Source organism: Aotus nancymaae, unplaced genomic scaffold (genome assembly GCF_030222135.1).
Source record: "Aotus nancymaae isolate 86718 unplaced genomic scaffold, 86718_ANA_hifiasm-v0.15.2.pri h1tg000015l_1, whole genome shotgun sequence".
Classification (NCBI taxonomy): Eukaryota; Metazoa; Chordata; class Mammalia; order Primates; family Aotidae; genus Aotus; species Aotus nancymaae.
The window spans coordinates 11,069,002-11,087,620 of record NW_026988427.1 but is presented as its reverse complement, the minus strand read 5'-3'; the positions used below and the strand labels follow the sequence as shown (position 1 = coordinate 11,087,620).

The 18,619-nt window shown below is 55.7% G+C and overlaps 1 protein-coding gene across 1 annotated transcript in view; it reads right to left on the bottom strand.

Moving 5' to 3' along the window:
* Positions 1-18,619, bottom strand: part of LOC105716766 (A disintegrin and metalloproteinase with thrombospondin motifs 2) — a 184,108-nt gene that overhangs the window by 30,647 nt on the left and 134,842 nt on the right. Inside the window, exon 4 of the mRNA XM_064376636.1 lies at positions 18,118-18,311. Within this exon, the coding sequence (XP_064232706.1) occupies positions 18,118-18,311 (194 nt within the window). The remainder of the gene's footprint in view (positions 1-18,117; positions 18,312-18,619) is intronic.

The window sequence follows — 18,619 nt, the reverse complement described above, 5'->3', positions numbered from 1 at the left end:
GCCCAGGGGGTGCTGGCCTACAAGAGAGAAGGGCAGGCCTGCTTGCCAGGCCCCTGCAGACAGGACATGCCCCTACTGCCCCCACCAGTCCTCTGCCTGCAAATGGGGCTTTGGGGAGGTAATTAGGGGTAGATGAGTTCATGGGGGTGGGACCCTCATGGCAGGACTGGTGTCCTATAGGAACAGACACCAGAGAGCCTGAGTCCTCTCTCTCTGCCATGGGAGGACCCAGCAAGAAGGCGGCTGTCTGCAAACCAGGAAGAGGGTCCTCACTGGGGAATGATGCAGCTGGCACTATGATCTTGAAATTCCCAGTCTCCAGAACTGTGGGAAATGAATTCCTGTGATTCAGGCCCCTGCGTCTATGGGGCTTGTTATACCAGCCCAAGTGGAATGAGACAAAGGCTTTATGGGGAAGAGACCAAGCCACCTTCCACAGGCCGGACTGCAGCCTTCCTTCTATCCTGAGGTTGAGTGCTTGGGATGAGGGCAGCACCACATATAAGAGCGAAAGAAAGCCCCAGCCGGGCGCGGTGGCTCACACCTGTAACCCCAGCACTTTGGGAGGGGCACGGTGGCTCACACCTGTAATCCCAGCACTTTGGGAGGCAGAGGCGGGTGGATCACACCTGTAATCCCAGCACTTTGGGAGGGGTGCAGTGGCTCATGGCTGTAATCCCAGCACTTTGGGAGGGGTGTGGTGGCTCACACCTGTAATCCCAGCACTTTGGGAGGGGCGCAGCAGCTCACACCTGTAACCCCAGCACTTTGGGAGGGGCGCGGTGGCTCACACCTGTAACCCCAGCACTTTGGGAGGGGCACGGAGGCTCACACCTGTAATCCCAGCACTTTGGGAGGGGCGCGGTGGCTCACACCTGTAACCCCAGCACTTTGGGAGGGGCACGGAGGCTCACACCTGTAATCCCAGCACTTTGGGAGGGGCGCGGAGGCTCACACCTGTAACCCCAGCACTTTGGGAGGGGCACGGAGGCTCACACCTGTAATCCCAGCACTTTGGGAGGCCGAGGCAGGTGGATCACCCAGGTCAGAGTTCAAGACCGACCTGGCCAACATGGTGAAACACTGTCCCTAATAAAAATACAAAATTAGCCGGGCGTGGTGGCAGGTGCTTGCAATCCCAGCTGCTCGGGAGGCTGAGGCAGAAGAATCACTTGAACCCAGGAGGCAGAGGTTGCAGCGAGCCAAGATCGTGTCATTGCACTGCAGCCTGGATGATAGAGAGAGAGTCCATCTCAAAAAAAAAAAAAAAAAAAGAATAGAATAAAAGAAAGTTGGATTTTTCCCCATGTTTGAGCCTAGGTGCATAAATGTTGACCCCGCCTTTCACACAGACCCTCAGCACAGCCACGGGCCCTCACAGGTTCTCAATGGGCCTTCTCAAACTGAACTGACCCTGGCCTCTTGTGCTGCCCACCACACCCTGGGGCCCAGAATGGCCTGGGCGAGCCTGGCCTAGTCTCTCCTTCCCACTGGCCCGAGGCTGGTGCCCAACAGACCCAGTAGAGCCACTGCCTCACTGCGAATTGTGGCTCCGAATGCATCAGAACCAGTACAAAGCCGGCCCTTCTGCTGGGAGGCAGAGGGATGCTAAGATCAGCTCCAGGATCATGGGCCTCGAGGGAAAGGCAGGGAACTCGAGGACATATTAGTGGGAATCTGCCCACTGGGGCCTGGGTCCCTCTACAGATGTGGCATGTTATGAGACCTGAGAAACAGAACAGGTTATCTCAGCAAAGCGGGGATGTCGCTCCTGGCAGAAGAGGCAGCCCATGCAAAACTCCTGGGGTTAGAAGCAGCGAGGCGCCTTCCAAGCATGGCGGGGATGCGGAAGGGATGCCCCAGCAGAGGAGGTGGGAAGGGAGCACTGAGGCCGGACCACGAAGTCAGGAGAAGGATTCCAAATCCACTCCAAGAGCAACGGGCGGACATGGAGGAAGGATGACGGCAGTGCATTAAGAAGCTTACATTGGAAGAGGTCGAGATGTGGGAATGTGGGGTTCAGCTTTGGGGATGAGTGCAGAGAAGGGACAGGTGTGAGGGATGACGTGGATTGGAATGGGGTCATCAGCCCCCAGGGGGAGGCTGGGTCTCTGGGAAGGGTGTGCCGGCTGCTCCCATGGAGTGCAGAGTAGATGAGGGCTGGCCTCTCCTGGCTCCTGGCCAGACCTGCCCCTCAGGACACAGGATCTTCCTGCTCCCCTGGCCCTGCCCCTGGGGCTGAAGGTGGCAGCTTTCATCTCATCGGCTTTCCTCCTGTCCTCACCACCTCCCACCCACACACACCATTCTTCACTATGATCACCACGCGGAACAGATCTCACCTTCACCTTCCTCTGTCTAAAACCCTCAATGGCTCTCCAGTGCCTTCAGAAGCAGGGCCCAGCCACCCTGCCTGGCAGTCAGAGCCCTCTTCACGCTGGCCCTGGCTGGCTTCTCTCATGCTCCACTTCAGACACTTTCCCACGTGGCATCCTTGCTCCTGACAGCCCAGCAAGCCTTCTCCAGAGCCTGGCTGCCCTCTTTTACTGCCAGTGCATTGGTTCGGGCCTGGAATTCCCACTCTCCCTGTCCAGTCCCTGAATTCTTTAGATATCTGAAGAGCGTTTGAAAAAGCGCTCACCGTAAAAATTATATTTCAAAGGAAGGAGGCAGTGATCGCCTTGCTTAAACCCTTGTTACCCCAAGGCATGAGATCGCCGGGAGGGGCTGCCCTGGCCCTGCTCCCTGTGCCCCAGCAGCTGGCCTGGCTGTTCCTTGCACAGGGAGACTGTCTCCAACTCAGGGTCTTTGTACTTGCAGTGCGACTGCTCCCAGCAGTGTCTAGCCCATAGTAGGTGCTCTATTACAGTTGCTGGATGAATGGAGTGAATCACTTTGAAGATATGGAGTAACAGGAAATGGGCAAAATGTATGACCCACATAGGCCTGTGACCCCTGTCATGGGGGAGGCTCCCGGCTAAGGACCTCCCTCCCATACCTCCAGCAACCCTGAGGGCCCTCCTCCACATTCACCCTCCCCAAGGCCTGTGTGTGCTGGGGAGAAGAGGCTCTGCCTTCCCAGGTCGCAGGGGGAGGGGAAGCCCAGGGACAATGTCCTTGAGTCCTGTCTGAGAAATTGATCCTGGAATCTTTAAACCTTGTTGGGAAATGTTGAAAGCCGCAGCCATCTCTGTGCAGAGAGAGGCCAAGGGCTCTCTTGTTTGGGGAAATACATTGTAATGCACCTTTTGCTTATGCAAAGACGCAGCCAAGTTTCTGTTCTGGAATAGACGATGAGGAGGGAGCGGCTCTGCATGACAATGTAAAAGTTTGCCTCGCTGGTGGCAGAGTTCCACCCGGGGGATGGTGAGCCCTGGGAGGTGGCCTGAGGCTGCTGGGCAGAGGTGACTTTGTCCTCTGCCAAGGTCGGGGAAGGGTGCAGAAAGGGGGCACAGGTCCAGGCTCGGGCTCTGTACTAGGGGAGGCCTACTGGCCCACCAGCCACAGCAGGGACAGGCAGGAGCACTGGAACAGGGGCCACCCCAACCTTCGGGAAAGTTCCCATCTCCTCTGCTTGGCCGGGCTTTGGGCCACCAGAGGCAGCCTGTGGCCCACCTGGCAGAACCATGCTAGGAGCAAGCCGGGCCTGAAAAGTCTGTCGGAGGCCTGGGGGACAGGGACCTGCTGCTCTGTGGCTTCTCTGGGACCCCCTGAAACAAGTGGGCACAAGGCTGTTCTCTCTGTGGCCCCTTCGATAAGGCCAGGCCCGGACCACCAGGGTGGAGGCAGAGAAGAGAGTGCAGCCAGAAGCCGGGGGAGAGAGGTCTGCTGGCCTCTGAGGAGGAACGTCTTCATCTGTGCACATTGCATGGTGCCGAAACGGGGCTGCCGGTGCCGAAACGGGGCTGCCAGCGCCGGGGCTCATCATGAGAATAAACATGCCCGCTGCAGATCTTCACCCTCTAGTTTCTCAGCAAATGCTTCAGAGGCAATGCGAGAAGAAGCATGACTCTTGCTCAGAATATCAAACTATCACGAAATGGAAATGGCCAGGATCAGAATTACCAGAGTCTGGTCGTCCGTCAGAAAGTGAGGCGGTCAGAGCCCCTCCCTCTTTCAATACCCAGTGCAAGCACACGCTGCCCAGGGCCACCCCCTCACTCCTCAGACGACGTCTCCTGTGCTGGTCCACACCCTGCCGACACCTCTGCAGGTGCCTCAGGCTGGGCACGGGGCTCCTCCACTCCTGGGCCAGCTGATCAATGCACAGAGCCCAGCAGAGGCTCAACAGATATACGCTGTGCCCCTCAGTCGGCACTCCGGCAGGCACGTTGAGAAGACAGGTTGCATTACAAACCTTCTTGGGTTTGTACTAACAACTGCAAGAGGCTGCCCCTCCCCCTCTCCTGAATTTGGGGGATATTCCCACTCTGAGGTCAGATTGCAGGGGTGCCAGCATGGGCTGCCACAATTCTGCCATGAGACTTGGGCCCAGTGACTTAACCTGTCTGGGCCTCGGTTTCCTTATCTGTAAAATGGAGATAATAATTGTCCCCGTGTCTCAGGGTTGTTTCAGGTTGAAGCAACAATGAAAGGGAAATCCCAGCACCTAGTACAGGCTCAATGAAACTGTCATCAAATTACAAGAGGGTCCAACAGCCTGAGCTGCTTCCCCCATGCGCAAAGTGGTCCATCCGAAGTTCGTTCTTACATTCACCCTGGCTCTCCTCCTGGCCATCACCATTGGGAGGGGTCTGAGTGAACAGCTTGCACGTGCCCCTGTGTTTTCCAGGGCTGGAGGGGCTGCTGTGCCCAGGCACGTCTGAGAGGGTGACCCAGCTCTGGAGCTCTCCCTGCTGGCTGAGTCCCCTTGGGGAAATGACAGCCATGCCACCACTTAGGGCCTGACCTTGCCACTTGCTGACTGGATGCCTCATCAGAAAAAGAAATGCTGCAGAATAGGGAAGGATCAGTGCTGCTGAGGCCACAGGACACAGAAGGACACGGCCGAGCCTGCAGGCCAGAGCCCAGTGTCCCCCAGGGGCCTCTCGGCCGCTGCGAGCCACGGACAGGGAAAGGCCGAGAAAAGTCAGGGATTCTGATTCTTGCTGGCAGTGGCTGCGGGACCTCCCTGCCTCCCTGGAACTCTGCTGAGCTAGTCGTCTCTCTCTGAACAGAGCTCTGGGGGGCTCAGCGTGGAGTTTCCTTTCAAAGAGGGGCCCCAAGTGGCCAGGCCTCGTGCTACCGCTGCCCTGGCATCCCCCCACGCCCATCTCAGAGCCTGTGTGGCACAGTCCATCCCCTGTGACTGAGCTCGGTCATTTGGGTCGGTTTGGGCGCCACCATGTAATTTGAGAATAGTGCAGTTTTATTCCCCTGCACATCATATTCTGCTGCTGCTCTGTCACTTGTCTGGCCCAAGGAAAGAGGGAAGAAAAATGCCATTTGGGGAGGAGAGGGCCATGGCACCAGAGGACAGGAACAGTGCAGGGGAGGTGGGCAGAAAGCATGCTGCCAGGGCAGGGGCGGAGTGCTGAGGTCGGACTAGGCTTGGAGCCCTATCCCTACCACTGTCCCTGCCTTAGGGTGAGATGCAGATAGTCCCTGGGGCTCTGGGCTCCACTTCCCACTGAGATGAGACCCTCTCCTAAGGGTGGAGGCCAGTCCACTTGGTGGCTGCGCAGGTGGTTAGGATTGGGAGGAATCTCATGTTAGTGAATGGGCTTCAGGCAGCACGTGAATGTCCCCGACTCTGGAGGGGTGTGTATGGGTTGCAACAGCTCTTGCTGATGAGGACTGGGGAATGGGTGGCTGCAGTGGCTGGCAGAGGCTGCGGAGTGGACACCCATCGAGGCATAGGGCTTGGACTGGGCGGGGATCCAGGACGCCTAAGTGGCCCAGGTGCCAGACCTGACCACCTCAGAGCAAAACTGAGGAAGACTCAGGCCAGCCTCCCTCCTCCCCAGGCATCCACGCTGATGGGGGAGAAGGGAGAGGCCCTGGCAGAGCAGGTATGAACCCCTCCGAGACTGAGAAGCCACGACAGGGGCCTACAGGCCATCACCTTGCACTGTGCCCCTCGACCCGGGCAGGGGCTCCCGAGGCACTCAGAGGACAGGGCAAGATCAAGAAGCTTTGGCAGGACCCTGCTCGCAGCATTACAGACTCACGGCAAGGGTTGTCTGCTGCAAGCTTATCCCCCGAAAGCGCAATCATGCAGGGCTTCCAACACCCAGAGCGTAGATGTTATGGCGCCTCTCGGGCTTGGTGGGAAACGGCTTTGCCCGTCTGTGCGGCAGATTCCGCATCCCCCTGCACCACCAGGGTCTGTTTAGGTGGCTTAGTTCCCTTGCCAGACCCTGGCAGATGGGAAGACGGATGAAATCCTGCCCCTGGCTACCCGGGAAACCCAGAAGCAAAGGAAGAGGGGCTGAATTATGCACAAGTGTCCCCGATCATTTCTGCTCAGGCTCGGAAGGGCCAGCATGGGCAGCCCACAGGCCAGGCTCACTGCCAGGCGCGGGCAGGAGGTCGTGCGGGCTGCACGCAGACTTCCTTCCTCCTGTCTGGCTGCTGTGAAGTTTCCCGTGCGTGCACTTCCCCACCCTGTGAACATTCCCACAGGCACGTGTGCTGCCTCGGATGCTGTCCCATCCCGGTCACTTCCTGGCACCACTGTGGTCTCAAATCACCTTTGTTAGCTGCGTGTCCGTCTCCACTAGACAGGGAGCTCTTCTATATCCTTGCCGATGCATCCTGAGTGCCCAGTGCTCTCGTGGCTCCCCAGGCTTCAGAACCAAAGCCAAGTTCAGCTGCATGCACCTTCTCCTTCCTGCCCCAGTAGGCTCCCCAGGGTGGCCAAGGGCTGGCACCTCTTTTGCACAAGTGGCCCTCTCTGTGTGCAATGATGCCATCCCCACTTTCCACTTGGGAAACACCAACTCTGTGACCAAAACCAGCTCAAGGATCACACCACTGTGACTATCTCCCTAACCAGGTGAAGACAGCTGACCTTCTCCTTTGGCTGCCAAGGCCCTGTCCTTGCTGTGCCAAGGCAAGCAGGTGGCCCCCATGAGAAAAAAGCTTGTCCAGGACAGGAGCTGGCTGGGGCTGTTCCCAGACGTCATGGGTGAGTGAACAACTGCTCGCCTGGCTGGTCAGCTCTGATCTTCTCTGCCTGTGCCGAGGACTTCCCCACGCGCAATACCTTTCCCTCCCACACCCTGCAAGTGAGTGTTATTATCCCCACTGTGCCAGTGAGGAAGCCGAGGCACAGAGAGATGGAGAGGCTCACATGAGTGGGCGTGGGAGGCAGCACAGAGGCTCTCGAGAGCAATTTGGCAAATCTGCTGCAGCTAGAAACCGTATCCCGGGACCTGGCCACTCAGACGTCAGCATCGACGAGGGAAACACAGCACAGCCTCTGGCATAGAAGAGAAGGCACGAGGGCACCAGCCACCAGCACTTCTACACCCGCAGATGGAGTTCATTTTTTATGGGAGTCTCTGAGATCACAGTTGCTTTATGGGAGTTCATTTACTCACTCATTCGAAATGGATTTATGGAGCACCTACTATGTGCCAGACCTTTTCTAGGTACTCAGTGAGAAATCAGGTGGCCAGACCCTCTCTGGGCTTGATACAAAGTCACCTTTGCGGGAGCCCCTAACCCTCCTGAGACACACCCCCAGGGAGACCCCTGGGCTGGGGAGCGAGACCCAGGACTGCCTGACTCCAACTCAGCTCAGGAGGCGCCTGGGAGGGGCCTTGGGGAGTGGTAGCCCATGCCAGGCCAGCCCGGGAGCCTGGCGCGGCACACTGCCTCTTCTTGTGGCTCAGCTGTCACTTCCTTGCTGGAGCCTGGACAAGACAAGCTCCGAGGCTGCCTCAAGCTGTCAGCGGGACTGTGGATGGCTGGCCCTCCTTGTCCACAGGGACTCTAACTCCCACTTTGACAACCATCAGCTCCCCCAGGGAGGCGAAGGACGCTGGGAGGCTTCTGCATCCGCTGTCAGGAGGCCTGCAGAGGAGGGAGAAGGTGGGGAGGGGCCCACTTTGGGGGAGCGTGCCACGCATTTCAGGAGGAAGCAGAGGAGAGACCCACTCGCAGGACCCCCATCCATGTTGCTCACCTGCTCACGGTCACTGGTCTGTCGGCCTCCCCAGCCCTGCTGGAACATGCGCTCCCTGCGGGCCGGACCCCGTGCTCACCACGGTATTTGCAGTGCCTAGGGCTGCTCTATCTGTGTGCGCTAAAGGAGTGAGTGGGCGGGCGGGCGGGTGAGCCTCAGAACGGGAGGACACTGTAGACGCAGAAGCCAAGGCAAAGTGAGAGGCAGAGCGGAGGGTCTACGGGGAGGGGCAGACGTGGCCAGGGACTCCAAATGCCATGGGGAGGTCAGCGGGGCCTGGGGTGAGAACCCGTGGAGCGTCCTAGGGGGTTTGGAGCTCTCCATCTTCAGGCCAGAACAGTGTGGGAGGACCACACAGGGGTACCTTCCCACAGGTATGTGACACCGTGTCAGGCCACATCTCTCTGCATCTCAGTGACCTGATGCAGGCAAGGGAACCTCACACAGCCGCTGGGACAAGGTAGCAAGGGCACAGACATGCCTCCTTGCACGGGGCCAGCACGTGCAAAAACAGTAAATGTGAGTCTCCTCCTCCTCAGGTGGGGAGAGGTGCTTCCAAGGATAGAAAGCATAAGCCTCGAACCTCCTAAGAGAGATGAGTCGACCTTTGTAGACCGCAAAGCAACCTCGCAGCTGCCCTCCAAGCCCTCTATGCTCCAGCAGGGCCCAATCTGCACACTGTGATCCACAATGGGGACAGGCCTTTGCACGTGCTGTGCTGCCACCCAGAACCCTCAGTGGCTCTTGTCTGAGGAGCCTTCCCTGGTGAGATCGGACAAGTGTGAACTGAGGTGTAACCACTTGCCCTGATCCTGCTCCCCATCCTCCTGTGCTCTGAGCTTCCCCAGTGCAGGGAGGCAGAAGCCAGGGGTTCAGGGAGTGTTGAACAGGAGCGTGACCGAGGACAGCTCTCAATCTCGGCTTGCTCCTCCACGCCCGTGCTCTGCTGAGCACTTTCCTGGTGTTCAGCTCGAGTGGTGCTCCCGACAGCCCTGGGAGTCGGCACTGGCCAGCACAGGGCACAGCAGGCAGGCAGTCGCCTCCTTCCTTCTAGGCTGGAAAGAATACTCGGGTCACCCACATGCCAGACTTGTCCTGCGGCCGTGTTCTGCTTCACCTGTGCAGTGTGGGCTCTTAATTTCAATTTGTGGCCCACATTGAAAAATAATTAGATTTCCCATAAAAATTAGATTTCCAGCTTCTCGAGGAAGAAAAAGCTGGCACCAGTGGTCTGCTTATTCCTACAGAAACACAAGTGAGTGGACCCAGGAGGAGCTCTGCAGGGGAGCATGGCCTCTTCTGTCGCCCGTCCCCACTACTCCCCACAGCCTTCAGCCACCTTGGCCCCTCCTGCCTGGCTCCTGTGAGCACGTGAGGGCAGTGCCCTCTTCTAAGCCTTGCATGCAGTCTCACACACACCACTGGCCCTCATGGCTGTATCTCCTGGTGGCGCACAGGGCCAGGCTCTAAGGCCAGCGGGACAAGCATGAGGAACAGAAACAGTACCAGCAACACCCCAGGGGCCCTGGCACCACCAGCGGCCCGTGAACGCTGCTTGCCTACCCCCGCTTAAGGGAATCATGTCTTCATGTCCAGTTTCAGAGATATTTTTCCCTTTCCCAGAACCAGTCAGAGACACGTGAAGTATGACTTGGGCGACGCCTTCCGCCTGGCTGGTTTGCAGTTTACGACATTTCCGCCACAACTGGCCGAAAACATTCCTGTCCGGCCACTGCCTTCCCCATCGCCACCATGCGGGCTCAACACTCTTCAAAGTTGGTGAGAAATTGAGCCCATATGTCTTCTGATTGTTTGCAAACCCTGGCAAGGCTTTGGCAAGTCCAGGCCAATTTCTGGATTAAATTAGAAAAGAAAAGAGGAAAAATATCTGAATCCTGGCACAGACAGAAATCATTCAAAAAAAAAAACTGCTGAAGAACATACTGTACAGAGAATGTTCTAGTGCTGGGAGGGGTCAAAGGTTATAGCCTTGACTGAGGCACAGAAGACCCTTGGGTTCCATGTTCTCCATTGGGCTAGGAGCCCATCTGCCCTCAGCAGAAGAGATGCTTTGGGGCTCAGGCATTCTCCCAGAACATAAGCAGTTAGACAGCCGGGAGAGACCATTCTGCATGCCCAGAAACCTGCTCCTCCTGCTCTGCTGTTCTGCAGAGGTTAAGAGCAGCTCATTCTATCCTCTAGAAAGAATCCCTAAAGTAACCTCACTGGTCCTTTGAGCTGACAAGGCTAGCATGGGGGTGGGCTGCGGTCTGAGCAGTGCCGTATGCTCAGTATTTCCCTAATGTACACCCCATTCACCGATGCAGTGAAAGGTACATGCTAACTTTGGAGGCCTGGGGCCACCGTAACTCGAGGCAGGCACTGAGCAAGTAGATTTCTGCAGAGCCTGGTAGCAAATGCCCCTCAGCACCCATAGTTAATGTTTCAGCTTTGTGGGCCGCATGGTCTCTGCTGCAACTATTCAACCTGCTGTCGCAGCACAAAAATGGCCCAGCTCATAAATGAATAGGCGTGGCTGTGTTCCAGTAAAACTTTATTTATAAAAGCAGGTGAGGCGCCGGTGGCCCTGGGGCCAGAGTTTGCCAACACAGCTTTAGAATCTCCAGTTCACTTTGAAAAATTCATGTCAATTTTGCTTTCATGCAAGTAATATGTCCAAATTTACTTTAACGTGAAATTGATGTTTTAAAACGCTTTCCATCCAAAAGAGCGGCCACTGCAGCGGGAGACGCCTTACACCTGCCTGGTGGCTCTGGCAGGCCTGGGAGGACGCGTTCCCAGTAGCGGTAGGCTGAGCACTGGACTTGCCGCGGGCTGGATCTCACCCACCGCAATGGCCTGCCTCCTGTCTACAAGGAGTGCAGTGGGACCAGGGCTCCCACAGACAGTTCAAGGGTTTTGTAGATCCTGGTATTTAAGCAAGACACTGAGGCCTTGGGCTTCTCAGGAAAGGGTAGGATTGAAATAAGTGCTTTAGTTAAATGCTTGAAGCCACAAAGGAAGTTTCAGCCTTGGGCCCAAGCTTTGTATTTCTTGAAGTCTTGGCACAGATAGATTTCACTTTTAAAAATGTATCTGTAGCCAGGCGTGTGGCTCCTGCCTGTGCTTCCAGCTACTTGGGAAGCCGAGATGGCAGGATCACTTGAGCCCAGTTTTTTTTTGAGACAGAGTCTCACTTTCGTCACCCAGGCTGTTGTGCAATGGCGGGATCTTGGCTTACTGCCATTTCCACCTCCCGGGTTCAAGTCATTCTCCTGCTTCAGCCTCCTGAGTAGCTGGGATTACAGGTTTGCGCCACCACACACGGCTTATTTTTGTATTTTTAGTAGAGATGGGGTTTCACCATGTTGGCCAGGCGGTCTTGAACTCCTGACCTCAAGTGATCTTCCCGCCTCGGCCTCCCAAAGTCCTGGGATTACAGGCGTGAGCCGCCGCACCCAGCCTATCTTCTTCTTCCTTTGGGAGAAATTCAGGTGGAGGGCTCTATGCCTGAACCCAGGTGTGACGAGAACAATCAGTGGTTGGTGAGGAGCTGGAGCTTGGGAAGTGCTGCTGCCGCCAGACAGAGGAGAACCTCAGAAGATTAATTCTGGGAAGGGCAGGAGGCATCAAACGCATCACCCAAGGGAGAAGCTTTTCCCATGGGAAGGGAAAGACTGCAGGATCTGACCACGCGCAAAAGTGCAGGCCATCAAAACACTATCCCAGGCAGAACAAAACCGAAGGTGAACAACAAGGCTGGGGAATATTTCCCACACATGCGACAGACGGAACGTTAATCTACTTAAACACACAGACTCTTCAGATGAATGAAACACCCCAAAACCCCAACAGAATCAAGGGCATGAACAGGCCAAGCCCAAAAAATAAAATAGTCTCTGTTTACAAATACGTGTATATTTTTAAACGCAGGCTCATTAACATCAAGTAAATACAACTTACGACAAAAGCGTATCTCAGTCGCAATTAAATTACCGTGGCTCAGAAGGACTCAGTGGTGTGAGGAGGTGGGGACACAGGCATTTGCTCAATGAAGCACGAATAGATGAAACCATGACGGAGAACATTCCAGCAAAGAAAGCTTTACAAATGTGCACATCCGTTGACCGGGGACTCCGCTTTCAGCAACTCAGCTTAACGAAGTAAGGAAGCATGAGCGACAGATTCAGCTCTAAGAACATGATACAGTTAGTGGCATATCTGAACTCTAACAGAGAAGTCAGCTTTGTTATGTGACTACGTCCTGTCAGTAACAAGTTAGGTATAATGTGTGCTGTGGTCACGTGGGGCAATGCTACGCAGCCATTAAAACAAGGTAGTTAGACGGTAGTCGCTGGGAGAAGACACTCACGTATCTACACGAGTTTATGCTTTTAAAAAAAACGGCTAGCTGCGGTGACTCATGCTTGTAATCCCAGCACTTTGGGAGGCCAAGGCAGGCAGATCACCTGAGGTCAGGAGTTCGAGACCAGCCTGGCCAACACGGCAAAACCCCGTCTCTACTACGAATACAAAAAAAAAAAAAAAATTAGCTGGGCGTGGTGGTGCATGCCTGTAATCCCAGCTACTCCCGAGAGGCTGAGGCAGAAGAATCCCTTGAACCCGGGAGAAGGAGGTTGCAATAAGCCGAGATTGTACCATTGCACTCCAGCCTGGGCAAAAGAGACTCTGTCTCTAAATAAATAAGTAAATAAATAAATAAATAATCTTTGTTAAATATAGAATATTTTGATACGTACTTTTTTAGATGTAACGAGGAAGGTAAGAAAACTGGACCCAGCAGGGGCTGCCAGAATGGGCGGGTGGGTGGTTGCCTAAACCCAAGAGCGCCTTTCTGTGCCCAGGTGGCCCTCGTGAAATGCTCCATTTCTAAAGCTCTCTCCTTCCAGCAAGTCTGAGACAGAAGGGCAGCTACATTTTTCCCATGGGTAAAGGAATATCATGTCTTACCATTAACACAGAAAGGAAGCAGGCCCTCCAGTGAGGTCCACTGCGTCTGGAGCTAGAGGCAGCTCCCCTCCACCTCTGGAAGACTGCGGCGGCCAGCCTTGCCCGCCCCGACTTCCCCCACCTGTGCCTCCGTTCTTCCAGTTGGCCCCATTCCTGCCTCAGGGCCTTGGTGCCACCTGCCCCCTCCCCGCAACCTGGAACATGCTAGCCCCATCCTGCCTCTTCCCACATCCTCCCACTGTCATTTGAGTCTCAGCTCCCATGGGTCTCCCGGGCACCAGCCCCCGACCTCCTGTATACAGTGGCCTTCCTTCCCCTACCCTTTTCCTTCCCCATCTCATAACTATTTTATTTCTTTCATTGCATTTGTCATTATTTGAAATTATCTGTTTTTCACTTGAATATCGTCTGTGTCCCCCTCCCCAGAATGCAGGGTAGCAGGGCTGTGTCCTGTCATGGCCACGGCAGCACCCCTCGCCTGACATGTACTAGAGACCCCATAAACACTGGTCCCCCACAGGGATGGTAACCAGGGGCACCAGACAGAAGGGGATGGCTGTGCCGGGATCCACCCCATCTCTGCAGCTGAACACAGTACAGAGCATCCTGCCTCGAATCATGCTGCGGTGTGGGGCGGGGAGCCTGAGCCTATGTCGTAGCTGCACCTACTGGGACATGTGGCTTCCAAGGTTTCCATGGCAGGGGAGACAGAGATGGAGGGGACTCCAAGCTCTTATCAGCCTTGGACACAAGTGACTCAGGTCACTTCCTTTCACACAGGCCACTAGGCAAAACTAGCCATGCAGCCCCACCTCATCTGCCAGGGAGGCTGGGTGGCGGAGGGGAGCATAGGGGTGTTCTATGAGGCTGGACTGCCTGCGACACCCCTGGACCCCATATCCCAGCCCAGGCTCTGCCACAAAGAGATCCCAAAGAGAGTCACCCCAAATGATAGGGAAACCCAGGCAGTGCAGGGCTGCCAGGGTGGAGCTGTGCCTGCACTCAGCCCATCTCCACCTCACCTCCTCTTCAGAGCCTGCATTCCCTGGGTCGCCACTATCCAGGCGCCCACCAGCTCATCCTCCCAGGGCTTGATGGTCTTCCCCAGGAGACAGGCTATGCCACCACTCAGCATCCAGCTCAGTGGGCAGCTCACTGCCCAGGGCTGGCCCCCAGACCCCGGGCTCTGGGTGTGCCATTGCCCCGCCCCACCTGCTTTACAGCCAGCCAAATGCCTCACTGGGAGTCCAGTCCCAGCCGGCTGCTGCCACCTCTGTCCTTCCACACTTCTGCTTTAGCTCCAGCCATGGGGAGCCCCGTGACCAGCCGGGACTTACAAGAGGAGTGACAAGCCACTGGCCAGACCTTGGAGCTCCATTTGGGGCTGTGGTTTGAGGACCCCCCCCCAATAGCAGCCAAATTCAGAGACAGAGCACGGTAGGCAATCCCCCTGTGCACACACCCAGCCCTGCCCTGCCCAGTGCAGCCGCTGCCAGCCACACTGCGGCTTACATCTAGGTGCAAGTTAATTCAAATAAAGTAGGCTTTAGGCTGGCTACCATAAAAAAGAGACAAGTGTTGGTGAGGATGTGGAGAGACTAGAATCCCTGTACACTGTTGGTTGGGGTGGTGGTGGGGGGGCGCAAAATGGTGAAGTCAGTGTGGGAAACAGCGTGGAAGCTCCTCAAAAAAATTAAAGAAAGAATTGCCCTGTGGTCCCGAAATTCCACTTGAGGGCATATACTCAAGAGAACAGAAAGCAGGATCTGGAACAGCCACGTTCACGGCAGCGTTACTCACAGTAGCCCATAAGGGGCAACCCAAGTGCCCACGGATGGCTGCATAAACAACATGTGGCCTATCCACCCACACATGGGCTACTGCTCCTCCCTGGAAAGGAAGGACGTTCTTACACATGCCACGACACGGACGGACCCTGGGGACATCATGCTAGGTGAAATACACCAGACACAAAAGGACAGTCGCTGCATGATCCACTTACACGAGGTACCCAGAGTCGTCAAATTCTTAGCGACAGAAAGTGAAGTGCTGGGTGCCTGGGGTTGCGGGGAGGGGAGGAACAGGGGGCTGAAATTTAATGGGCACAGTTTCAACTTTAGGAGATGAAGAGTTCTGCGGATGGTGGTGGCGACGGTGGCCCAGCCACGTGAATGCGCTTGTGCCACTGAATCGCGCACTTAAAAATGGTGAAGACGGCGACTTATGTTTCTGTATATTTTTAAAATTAAAATAAAAATTTTATTGGAACAAATAAGAAGTTAAATTAAAAATTCATTTCCTCAGGGACACCAGCCACACTTCAAGTGCTCAAGAGCCCCAGCGGCTCTTGCGCCAGACGGGACGAAATAAGCCCCTCTCCTCTCCAGCCCTGCAGGGAGCTCTGGAAGGCATCCTTTCTCAGATGCTCCCACTTGCTCAATATCCCTCCTCCCCAAGACCACAAAAGCGTCTGGCATGCCTTAGATCCATTCCCAGGACTCTCCGGGTGTGCGCAGGCTATCAGTGAGGACACGGGGCATTTATTAATTGTCAGGGCAACACCATGTTCCAAGCACGGCCGCACCTTATCTCCCACACCCACGCTGCGCTCTTGCAGTGGGAGCTGGGGCTCAGATCAGAGGCAGAGACTCTCCCTGACCCTCCGCGGGTCTCCCAAGCCCCAGACTCTCTGCCATGCCCGCTGCCTCTGCAGGACACCGCCGCTGTGCCCGGGACAAGCACGCTGTCAACACACGTTTGCTGAATGAATCAGTGCTCACTTCTGTGCAACAGGGACGCGTGCGGCCCAAATGCTTTCTCCGTGTCTGAGACTTGTCTTCCGAAACGCTCTCTTTGTTGTGATAAAACTCATCTCAACTTAAAAGTTTTTGTATTTCTCATACTTTCCTAGAAACAGACCTTCCCATTATCCAAAATGGGAGTATGGTTGGATCACTAGGGTTTGAATAAAGTTGGATGGGAAAACTGAGAGAACGTTCTAGACATCCTCCAACCAGCTGTAGTGACAGAGAGACCTCGGCACCAGGAGAAAGGCCGCTCTGCCTCCGCCGGCCTCATGAAGGACTCACCGCGGGCCCCACCTCCAGCCGGCAGCCTTGGTGGACTCTCAGAAGCGACCCCTCCTGGGCTGTCACTAAATTAAATGGCACGACTGTCATGATAACAAAATCACATTTTATGTGGAAACTAAAAACATGTTCACCCCATTGAGAGACTGAAAAGCACATTCACTGACATTATCTCATTGAATCCTCACAACAACACCCACAGTGAAAACACCGCAGAGGAGAAAACCAAGGCTCAGAGGATGGAGCAGCTTTCCCGGTGACGTGCCTGGAAAGGGCGAGGCCAGGGGTCGCCATTGGACGGTAACTCCACGCCCGGTCCTTTCCCTGCCGGGTGGACGGTAATATAACGCTAGGTAAGCACTCATATTGTGAAGGCAGACAAGATCTTACACCCACAGTCTCACAGACCTAGCGTGAGGACTTCCTACGATAATTCAGCATGGCAAGCGCCCAGGTCGGCCGGGCACACAGTCACATAATAGCAGCTCGATATTGTAGCCATTAAGGTTTTATTGTTACTATTATGACAACACTCTACTAAATAAAATGAATTCTGCAAATGCGGCGGACTTCAGCCCCCTGTGCAGATGAGAAGGCTGGGCTCCAGAGGGTTCGTTGACTCATCCAATGCCGGTCAGGAGGAAGGTGAGCATGACGGTGGGGTCTCTGTCCAGTGTTCAGCTCACTCCCATCCCCGCCTTGCCCCTGAGGTATCTTTTCAGCAGATCCCTGGGGACTCTGACCCATGTGTCAACTTGGTTCCTGGGGGCTCACTCCTGGCCCAAAAAGCAGAGCTGGGCAGCAGACCTCCACGCCCCTGCTGCCTGCCTCCAGCCCGACCCCAGAGGACCTCATTCATGCACAGGTTTGGACACACAGCACGGGGCTCTAGAACCTCCCACCTGCCCAGCCTCCATACCACCTCCAGCCCTCCCTAAGCCCCGGCTTCCTCCCACAAATGCCCCCTGTCCCCTAACGCCCCACTGGCAGCATCTCACATTCCAGGCTGTGCCCTGGTCCTCCCCCTCACCTCTTCTTTTCCCTGCAGGGCTCAGCTGAACCAGTCTGCCCCCTTGGGAACCTGCGTTTTAAAGACTGGACGCCCCTCATCCCCACAGTGGCTCTGACCACGTGAGGCGGGGAGAGGAGAAGGCCTGCACACCCTCCACGCACACGTGGTTCAGCATCCTCACGCCCCCTGCTCAGGCTGTGTGGGGTGTGGAATGAGGTGGAGGTGGTTCTTTAATCTCTTAGCATTAGGCAGACAAGAAGCAGGGGCCCAGAAGACGGGGGTGACACAGAGACACACCATTCAATAGCCCAGACTCACAGGGAGAGAGGATTCCCTCCTCCATCTTCAACTCCTCCCACTGCCAGCTTCAAGGAGGGACTCCGGGTTGGTGTCTGGCCCTCACTCTAAAGCACACTAATCTCCACTTTAAACAGAAAGGGGGCTTCTGTTGGGAGCCAGCGGAAGGCGGGACTCTCTAGCCGGGGCTGAATAACGTTGCTTTGTGTCTTACTATAAAGTCAGCTTTTAGGTAAAATGAGGTTTCCTTTTTAAATAATTTTAGTTTTAAAAAGTGGCAAACATCAAGAAAACATATTTTTCAAATGACTGGACATTGAATGACATTTGTCACTCAAATGACTGGAGTTTGCATGAAACTGCCTTAGCATATAAAGAGCCTCACCAAGGTAGAATTATCCCGCAATTTGCAGATGAGAAAACTGAGGTCAGGGATGGTCAGCTTGTCTCACCCATGGACCCAGAGAGCTTCCCTGAGACAGGGCCACTCACCTCCGGCTAACGAGGAGATCAGCACAGCCTCAGGGCGCCTGGCCCAGCAGGCCCTCGCTGGCCTGCCCAGCCCCTGGTTGACCCTCCCCGCCCCGCCCTACTCCCCCCCCAGGCACCCCACTCACAATGTTCATGAGCGTGAGCAGGTACTTCTGCACGTGCTCCTTCCCGTGGAACTGGACCACAGAGTCGTCCACGCCCAGCAGGACCTCGATGTTGTAGTCGTCATCCGCGGCATGCCTGCGTGCCCTCCGTCTCGAGCTGTTGACGCGCTCCTCCAGGACACCCAGGGCACGGCTGAGGCTGCCCAGGGAGGGCCCTGCAAGGAGAGTGCACCGTCTTCAGCAGCAGGGCAAACCCACCAGGACACGACACCCACCAGGCGCCAGCTCACCACTCTCATTTAAAACCCATAGCACCCCGAACCGAGGGTATCATTCCATTTTACAGAGGAAAGCGAGGTCCGGAAGAAGGCGACAGAGACTTGCCAAGCTGTCTCAGATGCAGCAGGGCTCAGACAGGTACCTCTGTGACTTTGAGAACTGCTCTTTCCCCAGCCCCTGGTGACAACCCCAGCCACAGCAGGGGCCATAGTGGCCTCCACACGATGGATCAGGCCGTGAGAGA